Source organism: Haliaeetus leucocephalus, unplaced genomic scaffold, assembly GCF_000737465.1.
Source record: "Haliaeetus leucocephalus isolate CR32 unplaced genomic scaffold, Haliaeetus_leucocephalus-4.0 Scaffold228, whole genome shotgun sequence".
In the NCBI taxonomy this organism is placed as follows: Eukaryota; Metazoa; Chordata; class Aves; order Accipitriformes; family Accipitridae; genus Haliaeetus; species Haliaeetus leucocephalus.
The window spans coordinates 6,850,718-6,867,934 of record NW_010972664.1 but is presented as its reverse complement, the minus strand read 5'-3'; the positions used below and the strand labels follow the sequence as shown (position 1 = coordinate 6,867,934).

The following is a 17,217-nucleotide window of genomic DNA, read 5'->3' as shown; positions in this document are numbered from 1 at the left end:
AATGGAATAACCTGCCCACACCATATTTTAAAGTTTCTATGCAGAATAGACAAGCCACTCTGTGGCTTTTCCTACAAAATATTTTAGAGAGGAATAAAGTATATTAGATTATATTTCACTTATAAACCATATTTGAACATAAGCCTCCAGTTGGGAAAGGTCAGGATTGTACATTAACCCTTTGAACCCGATATCCCCTTTGAAAGATGAAAGTTTGGCAATAAATGGACCTACAAGTTTTAGAATTATTTTGCATTTAAATCATGGTTTTCTTATTTTCATCCATCATTAACCTAATTGATCTCATTTAAACATGCAAATTGTGGCACTGAACTTTCATGTTCAGAGATATCATTCTTTACTGTTTACAGTAACTATCCTTTATGTTTCATTTGTTGGAAGCATTCACTAATATGAAAAGCTTAAACAAGATAATTTTACTTATTAACATTGTGTTTACATAATTATTGAGCTAAATAATTAAATAGAATAACTTCTTACTTTTCATTCAATATGAAGAGGTGTACATGTACTAAAGCTGTATCTTTTAATTTGCTTACTTGTTATTTCTATTTTTAACTGCATCTTACACTGGTAAATATGGAAATATCCCTCGTTTAAGGGAGAGAGAATGGAAAACTGGCCACCAAAGTATTGAAATGAGGTATCTTTATTGTCCATATTAACATTCATACTGTGATTCAGGAACAAATAAACCAAACTGTTTGAGTAGAACACCAGAAGAGTATCTCAACACGAGTGAGTCTTGGGTGGAAACCTGAATGTGTATAAAGAGTAAACTTATCTCGCAATGTAACAGGGAGTCAACTGGAAGATCTTGACATTCTCTCATTCTCAAGGTCACAGCAGTCCAGCAGAACATCTTCATTGAAAGAGAAAAGCAGGAACACCACTCAGTTGACTTCTAAAGGATGGGAGCATCAGTCACAAGAGACGGTACCTCTCAGGTAGCCATTTAAGAAAACATCTAGCTTTTCCTCATGAGCTTTTAAAGGATTTAAACAGCTGGCATATTTTCACTGAAGTGAAGGAAATCCCTGCTTGCTTAGGCTTACAGAGATTGTCTACGATTAGAGAGGGAGGTTTTCTGAGACACCAAGGTCCTGTCTGCACATCACACAGAAAACATAACCCTCTTGCTTTTTAAGCAGGAACAAAAAGTGGCTTTAATCAGTAAGACCATCTAAGTTGTGAGACGAAGGGTGGATAGAGAAACTCACTTGAAAAGCTGAGATCTAAGAACCCAAGGTCCAGGACTCCCGTTCTGTAGAGATGGGGTACATCCTGAAAACAATATTGCTATAGCCAAGCCCAAGTGATCAAGATGCTCGGTGGTCTTTTACACTAACCAGCTACTACCCTCCATTAACTCAGGATAGGACGTATACTTCATTGCTAAGGATAAAGGACATATGTAAAAAAGATCCCTGAATCAGGCCAGTGCTGGAGCAAAACCCAGCACTCTTTGGTGTCTGAAGCAAAGACATTGTTCTCACAGCACGGACAGTCCTGACAAATCATTCAAAAAAAAAAAAAGAAAAAAAAAAGTTCTGAGTTTCCCTCTTGTGACCTATTATTCATACCTGGCTTTGTCAGGTATGCTTAGCAGAAGGACTGATAGGAGATGACAGTTTGATAATGACTTAGTGACAGCTATACGATGATGACAGCAGACTGTTTCCTCAAAAAAAGAACACATAGCCTAAATGTGTCTTGTTCCCAGAGCTGTGTCTACAAACTCTGAAGAATAAAGCATTAAAGCCAACAAAAGCATTAGGAGTGTTTCGGTTTGGAACAAAACAATTCTGTTTCCTCAAAGGGAAATTTTCTTTGCCATTTGTTATGAACAGTATGCAATAGGATGGGCCATGCCAGAGAATGTGCTGCTGCATCTGTGCCATCTTGTTACTCTTGAAAGAAGGCTTAAACTTGAGATATTGGCCACCTTCCACAAGTTCCAGAGGTCTCTGAGGTATCACAGTTCCCAAACACTCAAATTATTCTAAGATAAAATGGTTATAGCAAGAGAGCAAATTGTGCTACTTTGAAACAGAGAACTGCAAAACCCTGGAAGTGCAAATCTCAAGCAAGTTCTTTCTTTTATGGCCCTAGAGAATTATGCCCTTGGAAAATCCAGGTCTTTCCACTGCATCAGAAGTTATAGGAGAATTGCATGCTTAAGCTTATTGACTAAAGATAGAGTTAGATAAATATTTTCTCTCATGGTAAAGCCAGAACAAGTTTCAGTTCTTACAAACACTCCAGCTATTTTCACTCCTGACTCAACATACAGTTTATCTATATTTATTTGAGCTGGCTTAGTATTTTGGGGCCTTGTTAAAAAATCAATGAAAAATTGGAAGGCTGTGACACCTCATTATCCTAGACAGTAAACTATTTCCTGACTCTGGGGGTGTATCTCTTGCCAGACTGTCCATACAAAGATGGAGGAAGTGTGTAATCATGCCAATAATTCCCAGATTTTACTTTTAGCTAGTGTGTCTTTGAGGGTGTCACACAGCGTAATGAAGAGATTGTCATAAGCAAATGAGAATGACCAATAATGCTGTTGATTGCTCAGAAACAAAACAGGATCAGCATCACTGAAGGAAATTTCTTCTAACTCTCATATTTTCTTCACTTTGGAAAAACATGTTCTCTGCCTAGACAGTACAAGCTACTTCCAAAAAAGGGAACTGTGTCTTTGTTCCTAAAGCATGGGTACCACCTAACTCCTGGGGAGTTCTGGGAGACATACCATAAAAAAAACCAAACCCTAATTAGAAGAAATAATTCTGAGGCCAAGGAAAAAAGGAGATGACTCACGCCAAAGTGCAAGAGCAAAAAAGTTTTTTAAGCGCAAAGTTGAGCAAAATAACTAAAGTGAGTAAAATAAAGCAGCACACTAAAAGAAAATTAAAATCTTAGGTCTTAGTTGAACAGCTTCAAAAAGACCAGTGGTCTGCCTCAGCCACACAGTTGAAAGAAAATGAACGTGACACATATTTTACCCATTTACAGTACAGAAGGACCATATGTAGGCAACAGAGAAAACTGTCCCTCTCCCCTCATAGTTTATCATAGCTAAAAGGTGTTCAAAAGGTGGTCCTTTTGCATGGGAACACTTCTGCCCCTTCTGAGCTACTAAAAGACAGCAAGTCCATGGTTGAGACAGTCACCCTGAACAGCCACTTAACATATTTTAAATGTAACTGATTCATTAGAACTAAACATTAAGATTTAAGGAAGACACCTTCTTTTCCTCTAAACACTGTTCTGATGTGCAACTGTGTTTTAGGCATTGTTTATAGACAAAGGGTCTAACAGTCAACTACGTATGACCTTTTTCTTGCCTTTTTTTTATAATGCCTTATTTCACATAGTACTATATGAACGTATATTGTAATATATACTATATTTAATATATTATATTTTCACATATTCACACACACATATATATCACATTTCATACATTTTCACTTATTTTTGTTCAGAATGTGTAATTGTAGAAACTGTGTTCCAACAAAAACTTGAAAGCAGCCAGGTAAAAATAATGGGCTAAACTCTCTTAGTGAGCATCAGGTAATCTAGCTCTTTGATAAAATTACTTTGCTTTACATCAGCAGAACTTCTAAACCCATCCTGTTGTCAGAGAAACCTCTGTTTGTTAATACACCAGAAATCACAGTAGTACGCTGTTGTTAGACACACACACACACACACTCAATTTTCTACATGGCTGCACAAGTGCATTGCTGATTTGCTTATCTGTAGTCTGCTGCATTCGAGGCATTTTGTTTATTTAATTCAAAATCAATAAGTTTATTTCCCAGGCAATAATTCCATCATTCTCTTGGAATAGCTGCCTAATTTTAAAGTGAAGTTTGGACGTTCATTGCAAAAAAATGTAGTAACAACCCACAAATGAAGAAACAGCCTATTACACAAACAGTGTTGGAATAGCCTGTAGAAGGAAGTTAGCTGATGGCTATAGACTTGTCAGACCAACAATTCACTGCACATCTGTGTCTGCCAATACAGAATTTACTCAAAATTGCCTCTCTAGACATTTCTTTACATAACACATATTTAGCTTATTAGTGCTGTCATTTGGGAGTGTGGTCAGCTTTTGAGCAAAATCTCACTGAGTCCGTTAGCACGGATCACATCACAGCTGCCATTTTAGAATCACAATGATTAGGTTTGAAGTTCAAATGATTTGATTTCATTTTAAAGCTTCAAAAGCAGCCTCTGGGGCAGACTTACACAATTAATTTTTACTGAGGTCTGCTGGGTAATTTACTGTAGTCAGAGAATCTTCACTAAGGCAATCACTGGGTAATTTTATGGCACTTTGTTCAGTAGGAAGCAACATGTTGGCTGGCTTCTGCTCAGATAAGACCTGGAGGAAAGTGAAGATGCTGCTTCTGGGAAACAACACGTGTCTGAGACATTGAGGAGGGATGAACAGAATTCATTGACTTCCCACATGTGGGCCAGAAGTTGTACTTGCCCTCAAAATGTTTTTTCAGGAGTGTGCATGAGGACTTATAGTATACAATCTCCCAAATATTGTACTGAGAAACTTTCAAAATTGAGTACTGCACCTGTGATTCTTTAAGAGAGGAACAAAGAATGCATTCTTAGTTTAGCTCGAATGCAGAAGTAAACAATGAAATGAAATATCCCTTTGAGATTTGTATTTATCGCTTACAAGAAGCACTTCCTAATAATCAGTGGCAGCTAGTCTGACAAGCAAACTTCAGAGTAAAGCCACAGGGGATACAAGTCTATTTTAGGTTTACTGTTGACAGTAAGGGTCAGAGGAAAAATAAACTCAGCAAGCAGTGTCATGCTACCACAAGCCTCTGCTGGCCAAGCAGAAACTAAATTACGGCCAAACCTTTCAGCACGACTGAAAAACTTGGGCAATTGGGCTGCCCTGCAGTACACAGAGAATGAGATAGAGATGGACAGGATTAAGCAGAAGTGAGACATAACATAAATTAGTGATAAATAAAGCTCAAAAGATTGGAGGAGCTAATTATCCCACAGTCTGGAGTGGGGTACAGTATGCTTACCCTAACAGCATCCCTATTATTTTAATATTTGAAGTCTGCAAAATTAATCTGGAAAGCCCTGTGAAAACAAGGACTGATCATGGTCTCCTTCAAGACATCCTTCTTTTGGTCAAGCTATAAATAATATAGGTAATCTCTACTTCTGGACCTAACCATTAAAAAACCAGAAAGGAGCAGCAGGAGGACTCAGACATTATTTCTATTACATACACATATATAAATCAAAAGAAAATAAAAACTTTTTTATCTGAAAAGTTGTCCTGGTTTCAGCTGGGATAGAGTTGATTGTCTTCCTAGTAGCTGGTACAGTGCTATGTTTTGAGTTCAGTATGAGAAGAATGTTGATAACACTGATGTTTTCAGTTGTTGCTAAGTAGTGTTTAGACTAACTCAAGGATTTTTCAGCTTCTCATGCCCAGCCAGCGAGAAAGCTGGAGGGACACTAGAAGATGGGATGGGACACAGCCAGGGCACCTGACCCAAAGTGGCCAACGGGGTATTCCATACAATGTGACGTCACATCTAATATAGAAAATGGGGGGAATGGGGGCAGAGGGATCGCCACTCGGGGACTAACTGGGTGTCGATTGGCAGGTGGTGAGCAATTGCACTCTGCATCATTTGTACATTCCAATCCTTTTATTATTACTGTTGTCATTTTATTAGTTATCATTATTAGTTTATTTTTTTCTGTTCTATTAAACCGTTCTTATCTCAACTCACGGGTTTTGCTTCCTTTCCTAATTTTCTCCCCATCCCACTGGGTGGGGGAGAGTGAGTGAGCAGCTGCGTGGTGCTTAGTTGCTGGCTGGGGTTAAACCACGACAAAACTTTAGTCCTCAGCCTCATTTCATGTACTGTAATACTACTGGAGAAAGCTGATTTGATTGCTCTATCACACTAATAAAACCTAAGATTTGTGTAAGGGGAAGAAGAGGGAATAAGTATATTCCATATTGATATCACTGCTGATGGCATTACTGGCTTTCATTTTGTTAAGTTTACTTCCTATTAAAGCTGATGATAAAAGCAGCTGTGTGGACTCATAAGCACCTCTATCTACATCTCTCCACGGACTCATTACAAATATCTTTTTCATATAGTCTCATCGTCTAGGACAGATTTAATTTTATTCTGTCTTTCACTAGGCATAAATAAAAACCTGTCATTCCAACCGTTGCATTGCTTTTCTTTTTCTCTACCATCCACTGCATCCACTGGATGCAAACACAATCCTGTAATTCCTACTGTTCTGTTGTTTTCCTTTTCTTTGCTTTTTTTTTGTTTTGATGAAGCCACAAATATTTTTTCCATTGTCAGCAGCTAGTTGTTTGAAACAAAGAAGACTTTTTTACTTTCAAGCATAATTATACAGGACAGAAATGGCTAGACAATTTATTATTGCCCTTTTTTTCTAACCTGTGATGATACATGGATAATTTGTAAGGAGCATCCATGTACCACAGAAAAAAATTTTCTTATTTTAGGAAGGTGTTTAAAAACCAAATGTAATTCTAGTGGGTGATGCCCAATCATTGTGTACCCATTCTCTGCCGAACTGGTGCTCATCTGTGCTGTTCTGTTTGACCATTTTAAGATACTTGCTTATTATTCTCCCATAGCTCTCTGCTGATCTGAAATACCCCTGGGACGTTCAGAACACGTACCCTACGGAGCAATGCCACCAAGTAGTGGTTGTGATTTTGAGGCCTACAGGACATCAGATTAACAAATTTTCCTGACTTTTCTCATGAGGTCCCATAATTCATCTGTTTTGTCAGCACTATTTTTGAACTGCTGTCAGGTGGCATTGAGGATATATTGGGTCAGCTCACATTGGGTCCTCTGAGCACGCCTCTCATTAATACAAATAGGATGTCTCTTATATGTTTGAAGTCTTATGGATTGATGGAAAAATGTCAGCAGCTTCCAGTGACTGCAGTAATACTCACAACAATGTAAGTAATACCAGAAGAATAAAATCAAGGGGCCCAGTTCCAGGGCGATGTACTCCATTTAGAGTCTTTGGGATTGCTCTAGTAAATCATCCTTCTCCTCCTTTTCCTTCAAGGCTCTCTGCTGAACGACACCATCAGTTCCCTGAATCTCCTTCTCTTTTATAAAGTTTTCTTTAGAAACTTGCCCAGCGTAAGACTTCTGAGTATGTTGACCATGGAGATGCAGGTGGTAAGGAAAAGGACAATAATAGCCTGTTCTTAGTCTCCTTGTCACCAGTAAAAAAATACTGCTTTCTCCATGGTTTTAAATGGTATTTCCACCCTCTCTTCTAAACTTGAGTTTCTTTTGGCACATTTCTCACTTACCTTTCTATGTATAATGACTCTATGCTAGTGCTGGAAAGCACTAAATTGATTGGTGGAAAATTAATGGAGCAAGCAGGAATGATAGAGAATAATTACTTGTGCATTGTGGCTTTTGATAAGTTGGCAGTCTGAGGGGGCAGTAACACAAAGCTAGCTGGCAATCAGAAGTACAGGTGTTCTGCAGAAATCCAAATAGCTGTACCCCAAAGAATGGTGGGCATAACGAAAGTGAATATGAAAATGTCATCTGATGGCGAAAAGGTGTTCTCCTGAGTGTCTTACAGTTTATAAGTGAAAAAAAATGGCCTCAAAGGACAACATGACTTCAGAGTACGGCACACAGATACATAGGCAGGTTCATTCAACTTTGAAACAATGCATTGTGGAAAACATCAAGTTTCCAGAAATCCTGTTGGAAAAAATAAGCCAATATACAGAGATACAAAATAACTGAAGTTTGGATTATCTAGAGTAACATCCTGCAGAGACAAGGCCTAAAAATAAATTCTAAAGGGCTTTTCCTCCTGGATGTGTGTTACTAACCGCATTTCACTGAGTTTCATTAGCAGGACTCAAAGTTATCGAGGCAGTCTGCAGTTTGCTTCTTCATGCCCTTGTTTCAAGTTTCTAGATACTTTCAAGGAAAATTGTGAACTACTATGATCTTGATTTTTAAGAACTCTTTCACATTGCTACAATGATAAACAAAAAAGACAAATGCATTTCCTCCCTACCGTTTCTCAAAGCAAACCAGGAACTCAGTCCCATAGTGTTTTCACTGGTAAAGCTCTCACTAAACTTTTTAGAGTTACTCCTGCAAAAACAAAACAAAGCAAGGCAAAACAAAACAAAACAAAACACAACCAACCAACCAAATGCAAACCAGAGAAGCTGGTAAAAGAAGACATTATCTATCTGCACAATACCAGAGATTTTTATAATTTTCCCACAATAGAAACTCTGAAACAAAGCAAAACTATAAAAGCAAGCTTATATAACATGTATTACTTACAGTGTATTTCTAGAACCTGCATTGCTATCTGAGGTGTAGAGTTTAGGGACTCATGATCTACTCTGCAACTTACAACTGCACCATCATCACTGCGATCTGCTAGGAAATCCAGCGTGCTGCTGACTGTGAATGTTTTACGATTTGCATCTTCTTCTTTTAAGTATTTCACGTCTGAAAGAAGGAATAAACAGTTTTATCTCCAATATTTATAGGAAAAGTAGTCCAGCATTAGACAGCTAAATTATCTATCACACTTGTTGACAAAACATGTCTTTCATATCTGTATCGATCTCTTTAAAACAAAAGTAATTAAACTGTAGTTATTCCCCAGTTTGGTCTGATTGTCGGATCAGGAGATATATATTGAAAAAGAAATTTTTAAAATTGGTTACGTGATACTGCACTCAAACAGAAATTCCTTTAATCCTTATCTCTTATATGTTTAGGTCCAAATTTTATATGAACTTTCTCTGCAGTTCATTAGAAAAAATGTGGTCTCCTCCCACCCTCACTTCCCTTACGTATTCACAGTGTCACTAAATTTTAAATTTTCTAAGTCCAAGATTATAATCTTTTATAGTAATGCAATACATGGATATTACTGAAGCCATGTGAACTAAGGGTTGCATGCATGTAGTCACATTAATCCTATGCTTACTTTATTCATTGCTTATTTTGTTGTTTGGCTACAATTATACTAATTTATGAATTAAACTAAACCAAATTATAGCTATCAATGGTGATGAACAACTGTAGATAGAGCATGTCATAGTATTTACTGGAATCTACAGGTAAGTCCCAAGAAGACTGGAAATAAAATTACTTCAGAGACCTTCCACTCACTGCTTTATATCACACTAAATTGGCCTACTGCTTTTGTGCAGATTCAGTTAAAAATCTCTTTCACAGTTTTCAGCCCAGATACTAGAGTGCAGGAGCTTACAGCTGTGCTTAAGAAGTATTCAACACTGCTCAAGGTTAAGGTTCAAATTCAGAAAGTTTTGTTGTAGGACATACTTGTTAGATCAGAACTGAAGATCCAAAAGACTGAGCATTTATTTTTAAAAGTTTTAATATATTAGCTGCAACATGAGATCTTCTTACACATACTTTAGAATTGTTTTTCTTGGTTCCCAACCACTTATAATACTTATTGATTTTCATTTATTTCAGAAAAATAGGAAGCTCATTATATTGATTTGTTACAATGAAAGCTTTAAAAGACATATATAAGCATATATATTAAATTACACTGAGATTGCATGTCTTCTGTGTCCTACAAAAAGAAAAAGTGAGAGGTCTCAGTATTACAAATTATACTAAATCCCATTAGAGAAGAAGATGACCTAAATAAAATTTCCATGAAATATCAATTTTAGAAAGCAAGTCTTAAATGGCTTAAGCTACAGCTTTTTATATTAAAAACACCTGTGAAATCAGAAAGGTGGTCTTTTTTTATTGTCTCCAGATAGATGAAGACACCATGTAGTTATATGATTTCCATTTTTCCGTAAGAAATAATTATTTCTTGCATACAAGCATTTTATGCCTGTTGGTTGCTAAGCTTTAAGAGATTTCAATTTCTGCCATGGTGACTATTAGTATTTAGGGAACAGGAGGTGACACAAATATTGACCAGAACTAAAGCAAAGTTATTATAATCAAACAACAAATGTCTTCACTAATATTTAAAGCAAACACATGAGATTTTGTTCCCAGAATTAGGTTTCCAAATTTAATAATAAGCACCTCCATAGATAGCCTTCTGCTTTATAAGTAGCTTTATAACACATCCCTTTGCTTACTGACTTCAAGTGGAGGACAGACAGCTCCTGAAAACATCAACAAGTTTAATTTCAGTAAGAGGTTGTGGATGCTTAATCCTTTAGAAAAACAAAAGCAGTTAATTTCCTAAACGGATGTTTAGAAGCCTTTCGCTGGACATCTATTGTTTGGAAGAGTTCAACTCTTAGAGGTAATTACATCTGTAAAAAGGATGGTGATACTATTCTCTAAACTGTTGACATCCTCATCAACAGAAATACTTAGCTTGTCCACTTTTATCAGCTGTATCTTCTTAGATGTTTATTCATAGCAAAATGAAGGTGTGATTGCAATATATGCTAACTGAATGTAAGCCCACCGGGATGTAAGAGCAGTGGAGATCAGGTACTAGGTATGTTACCGTATGCTAGTATTCAGAATGTTTACCCAGGGTTTTTACAGAATTTTTAAACATGTCTACTGTAGTCCATTATTTTATTTATTTTCTTGCTACTCCTCTCTCTCCTAAATACCCCCTTATCTATTACAGAGGCACTTTCTCTGGAAATCACTATAATGAAACAGGTTGGGGGGTGACTAGATAGAAAGTAGCTTTATAGAAGAGGAACTGGGGGTCTTGAGGACAGGTTGAACGTTAGTCAAGTGTGCCTTTACAGGGTTGAAAGCTAAAAAATGACTGTCCTGTGTTAATAATAGCATATCCAGCAAGTCAAGGGAAGTGATTCTTCTCTATTCAGCACTTGCATGGCTGTATTTAGAGTACCAGGCCCAGTTTGGGGCTTTCTGGTACAAGAAAGATGTCGACAAACCCGAGCAGGTTCAGCCGGAAGCCATAGAGGTGGTCAGTGGAGGGAGCATACTTTGTACAAGGTCAGCTTAAGATAGTTGGGTTTGTTCAACCTCAGGAAGAGAAGACTACAATCAGATCAAACTGCTGCCTTCAAGTACCTAATGCATGGTCATAGAGAAGAAAAAGCCAGAGTCCTCTCAGAGTTGTACAGCAAAAGTTGAAGGGCAATGAACACAAGTTACACCAAGGCAACTTCTGATTATGTGTCACGAAATACATACTGTCCTGGTTTCAGCTGGGATAGAGTTAACTGTCTTCCTAGTAGCTGGTACAGTGCTATGTTTGGAGTTCAGTATGTGAAGAATGTTGATAACACTGATGTTTTCAGTGGTTGCTCAGTAGTGTTTAGACTATAGTCAAGGATTTTTCAGCTCCTCATGCCCAGCCAGGGCACCTGACCCAAACTGGACAACAGGGTATTCCATACCATGTGACATCACATCTAGTTTAGGAACTGGGAAGGGGGGGCAGGGAATCGCCACTCGGGGACTGGCTGGGTGTCGGTCGGCGGGTGGTGAGCAATTGCCCTGCGCATCATTTGTACATTCCAATCCTTTTATTACTACTGTTGGCATTTTATTGGTGTTATCATTATCATTATTAGTTTCTTCTTTTCTGTTCTATTAAACTGTTCTTATCTCAACCCACGAGTTTTACTTCTTTTCCCGATTTTCTCCCCCATCCCACTGGATGGGGGGGAGTGAGTGAGCGGCTGCGTGGTGCTTAGTTGCTGGCTGGGGTTAAACCATGACACTACATATAAGGAAAATTCTCAATAATAAGGGCTTTCAAATACTGAAACATCTAGCCCAGACAGACTATGGAATCTCTGTCCTTGGAGATTTTTCAAAATTGAATTGGAGAAGACCTTTAGCAACCTGATCTAACCTTTGAACAGAGGCTGGGCCATGTGAAATCTAAGGGTCAAATATGGGCCCACCTCTATGACTCTGCCAGTTAGGTGCACATACAGGTATGCTTGTATTAACTAATACTACTTTATATCTCATAAGTGTAGATGTTTGATAGTGAAAATAATAAATAGAAATGATAGAATATCTATCATTCATTGTTCATTGCTGTTTAGTCTGGAGAAAAGGAGGCTGAGGGGAGACCTTAACACTTTCTACAAGTACTGAAAGGAGGTTGTAGTGAGGTGGGCGCTGGTCTCTTTTATCAAGTAACTAGTGATAGGACGAGAGGAAATGGCCTAAGTTGTGGCAGGGGTGGTTTAGATTGGATATTAGGAAAAATTTCTTTACTGAAAGGGTTGTCAGGCATTGGAACAGGCTGCCCAGGGAAGTGGTTGAATCCCTGGAGGTATTCAAAAAACGCATAGACAAGGCACTTCAGGATATGGTTTAGTGGGCATAGCTGATGGTTAGACTCGATGATCTTGAAGGTTTTTTCCAACCTAAATGATTCTATGATTCTATGATTTATCAAAGCACATACTTGTAACATCTATGTAGAAGCATCCATCTTTTTAAAAGACAGTTCTGTTTTTACAAGTCAAATAAAATTTTTGTTTACATTTAAAATCGAGTTCTGAAATGAAATGGCCTTGTTGTCTAAAAAACTGTCATCTTCATTATAGAGGCTAACCAAGACAAAATGTTCAGTGCCTCTCTGAAATCTTTGTGCGTACTAAAAATATATAAACGAATTCAAAATGTCTTAATCTGTTGCAACAAAACAAACTGGTATTATTTTATTTATTTTTGAAGCCAAATTTTTCTAGGCAAAAAAAAAAAAAAAATCCATTTAAAAAAATATTCCTGAAACTAAAAATAATTTTTTACATCATATTGTTGAAAGAGTATGTAACAAATTTTGTTGAAAAAATAAGTGATTTTTTTTTTAAATTATGTATTTAGCTTCTCTGATATTTTTGCTTTTAATAATTTTCCAGAAACATCATCAAAATGCTAAACTGCAGCTGGCTTTGTTAATTTGGTGCATATATAAGAGACAGAACACTAAAGTGAAAGGTATGGTACTCAGTGCTTCACATTCAGTGTCTCTCATGACTAACACTTACTCTATCAAACAGTATTCCTTCACCAGATGATGATTCCTTTTTTGAGTAATAGCAATGGAGCTACAATTTTAGAATGGCTTTTTCCCCTTTGGTGCAACTCTGAACTCAATGCATCATTTATATTCTTTTGCACCATGTCTAACACACTGTAACACAATTGGATTTACTGGTGCTAGACAGATGAACTCCTAACCTTTAATGTCAGCTGCATTAGCATATAATTTCATATCTATTTTCTCAGATTTATCATTTCACCTTTTACAGTGCACAAAGCTAATGTAACTTCTGCTGATGCCATTTTATTTCTAACCTTTGAGAAATGGCAATGTGCTCTTCAGAAGACCCAGAAAACTAAACTGAAATGAATGTGCTCAGCACTTTCCTCTCTTTTTTTTTTCTTTACTGTTCTTTCTCACACATCTTCTTTGGTCCTTCCCCACCTTCTTTTTAAAAAAAAAATCCCTTTTAGGAACTGTGGAGAAGAGCAAATTAGTTAAAGAGTCAAATCATCAGATTGCTTGCTTGGCTTCAATTACATATCAGCTGAAAGAAAGGCAAAGTTATTACATCAGATTTTAAAATATAATTTTTAAAATAACACCTTTTCAGATTAGTTGCCTTGCTGTTACACCAACTGTATCAGCGGTTCTCTTCAAGTATTGACATTGCTTAGACTGATTTTCAATCTTTACATGTCTTGAATATCTATGTTCATTCTGTCATCTTTTCTGGATGACAGAATCTATGCTGTGCCATGTGTGTTAGCTCTGCTGTTAAATTCTTCTTTTTAATTATGTTTGATGAGGTGCTGCTTCACTTTCAGCAATTTCCTCAAATTTCCCAGTGGCTGGAAAGAACGATTCTGTTTCCTCGTTTTCTATCCCTGTTACAAGTGCTCAAACACATATCAAATGATTCCAGCCTAAAAATCCCATCTCCTTCAACACTATTCTGATTTTCTTCAGAAATCTAAAGATGCTTCTAGAATGGACTGGGTTCCTTGGACAATCAACTGCAATCTCCTTTATTTACCAATTTTATATCACAGCTCTGGTTGTGTACATTGAACGGTGGTAGAGAATAGTAAAGGAAGATTAATGGATTCTGTAATTAATGCTGTAACTTTGCTTGAGGCAGTTCACTGAGCTAACAAAATCCACAATGTCAGACAAATATGAGACAAAGCAGCAAAAGTTGTTTTTTTTTTTTTAAAAAGCTACACGGAAAAGGTGGATTTTGAATCATTTCTTGATCTGGTCTTACAGCAGAATGAATACAGGTGACATGAATAAATACAAATACCTTATCCTTTTTATTCATCTACTCTATAATGGGCACCTCAGTTGGCTGTGGTAGATGTGACTACGTCTTCTCTTATAGGAAGCTCTGTCCACCCATTCACCAAAAAGGATTTTAAACTACCCCAACACTTATGAGAATATGGCCTAGAAAACTGAGTTTTAAGAACATACGAAGTGAAAGAGAAGGCAGGAAAGAAATAAATAGCTTTTATATGCAGGTCTTTCCTATCTCACTGTACCCTCAAAGGCAAATCCTTGCTTTCAGCTTCGGTTTCAGTCACCCAATGACTTTTCAGTTACAGCAGACTTTGTCCAACTCCCCCCAGTTCCTCTTGAAGTTCTCCTCATCCCCTTTAAGGTCTGCCTTCTCCCTGCACCTCACCACACTCTCAGCATCCTTGCCCCAGCTGCAGGTTCCCAGTTTCCCAACTGAGATTCCCTGAATTGCTACACCTTGACTTTTCCTCACCAAAGCAGGCTCTGTAGCTCCCCAATGGGAAGTGCAATCTCCTGTCTCCTCCAGACGGTTCTGCCTCACCCGGTCACTTTACTTAGAGGAGTGTAACATGAAACTGGCCATTGACCAAATCAGATATATGTCATCTTAGAAAGGCAAAAAGAAATGAAAAGGTAAAATATCTGGGGTGAGTGGTATGGCTGTGATAACAACAATCCATAAAATGTTTCTCTATGAAGTATCACAGTTGAGTTTATTATGCTGAACAGAGTTCAGAACAATTCAAAACATCACTTTTTACGATTTGAAGAAAAAATAAAAAGATGGCTATATGACCACTCCAGTAATTTACAATCAATTCCTTATATACGTACTATCACTGATTCATTTAACAATTAAATATGAGAAACTTTTCAAACATTAATTAAAAAATATAATTCTAAATAATGTACAGTTTTGACAATTGGACCAAATTACATCAAAGTCCTTTTAAATACCTTTAACTTCTTTGTCGTTCTTGAACCATCTGATATCGGCTGCTGGTTTACTACCAGATGTCTTGCAAGTTAGCTGCATCCTCTCTCCCTCCATAACTGGTGAGGTAAATCCAGTAATTTGTGGCTTCTCAGGAACACCTAACAGGCAAACAAGCAAAATATCTCTGATACTGTCAGCTGCTGCTGCCATTAATATATGACCAGCTTAAAGTTCACTTCTTCATCTGCTCTAAATTCTGGAAACAGAATAATTAGTTCCTTGCCTTGTCAGTGAATCTTGTTTCCTATTGCAAATAAACTGTCAATCTGAACAGTAGTTGATTATAAAGAATTAAAGAAAACAGAAATTATCTAGTTTTCTAAGGGAAACAGATGTATTTTAAAAACTATCCTATCTATGTATATTCTTCATGCAGGTCTAGTCTGACTTGGTATTATAAGGTTTAAACTGGTCTGCACAGCAAGCAGGATGACAAAGTATATAAGCACAGCTGTGAAAATAAAATGTAACTGGCAACAAAAACCCGAACTGATCTAAGTTCAGAACAGATGCTTTAAGCATGAATTATGAAGATTTTAATACAAAATCCAGGGAAAAGGGAGGATGAAAATACATACAGGAGTTACTTTATCTTCAGAGAACACATAACCAAAAAAACAAGAGGTACAATCACAATTCCATTGGCTATGGAGAATTCTTCAGCTGAATCCAAGTTCTTTGGAGGAGATCATGACATACTATACACCTAATATTAAATTTGCAAATAGCTGTTTTTCAATGAACCATGGAAGATTTAAAAAAAAAATTATGAAGATAATTGGGAAAAATTTGATCACTATGTGTATAAATCCATTTGACTTCTGAAAACCCAAGAATCACTTATTTTAAAGTGATAATGATGACCGTAATTTAAAAATCTCTCAAAATGTCATTGTTATAATCTGCACCTGCAGCGCTTTGACACATTTGTATTTCTGGTTAGATAAAGGGATCAGTCACAGTAATTGATCCTGTGCCCTGTATTTCACAATTTGGTTTGTTTACATCTCTTTTCCAAAATGACAGATTATGTACATAAAAAGCAAGCAGCAGTACCTATTGTATAGTACATTTCTGTAATAAATCTACTTCTTTCTTTCAGGACAGAAAATGGTATCTACTATAATACCTTGACACTTAAATCTTCTAATCTGTAACAGAGCAGTCAATAAAGAGATTATTAGTCATAAAAGGATAGTGTATCTGATTAAAAGATGTAATACTTTCAATGGAAAATATCCCCTTCTCATATAGAAAGTGTTCCAAGAGTTTAAAATGTTACTTTGAAATGGAAAATTACAAATAAAAAATGAAAAAAGACAGGCATCTTAAACCTTGCAGCTTTCTTTCTTGGAAGGTAAGTAGCTGATGTTGGGAAAATTTCATGAAGCCCTCCCCCAAAATGAAGGTAAAACTAAAAGGACTGTGAAAGGTCAAGTTACTTTGGTTAATAAATGTTGGCTAAATGTTTTTTTGCCTTTGTAACACCTTTCCGTGCCTTTCTGCCATCTAAAAGGTTGAACTGGTCCACTCATCTATTGTTTAGATCATGAGATGCCTCTCTACAGCAAAGAAGATTAACCATAGGCAGTTGTTATTCCAGAATATTCTGTTTTGAGTGGGTATTTTTTGTTTTTAATGGCAAACTTGTGAAGATTTTTGTAAAATAGTCCCACAGGGACTAAAAGGGAGACGTATTTCACATCCTATGCACAAAACCAATTCCCCGACCGGATTAATGTGAATATTACTGGCAGAGAGAACTTCTTACATTAGTGCTACTACATTCAACTGTCTGCCTGTCTACA

The 17,217-nt window shown here is 36.9% G+C and overlaps 1 protein-coding gene across 1 annotated transcript in view; it reads right to left on the bottom strand.

The window, feature by feature from the left end:
- CADM2 (cell adhesion molecule 2) overlaps positions 1-17,217 on the bottom strand; it is a 187,926-nt gene that overhangs the window by 110,807 nt on the left and 59,902 nt on the right. Inside the window, exons 4-5 of the mRNA XM_010567639.1 lie at positions 15,370-15,507; positions 8,439-8,609 (exon numbers count right to left, since the gene is read on the bottom strand). Of these exons, the coding sequence (XP_010565941.1) occupies positions 8,439-8,609; positions 15,370-15,507 (309 nt within the window). The remainder of the gene's footprint in view (positions 1-8,438; positions 8,610-15,369; positions 15,508-17,217) is intronic.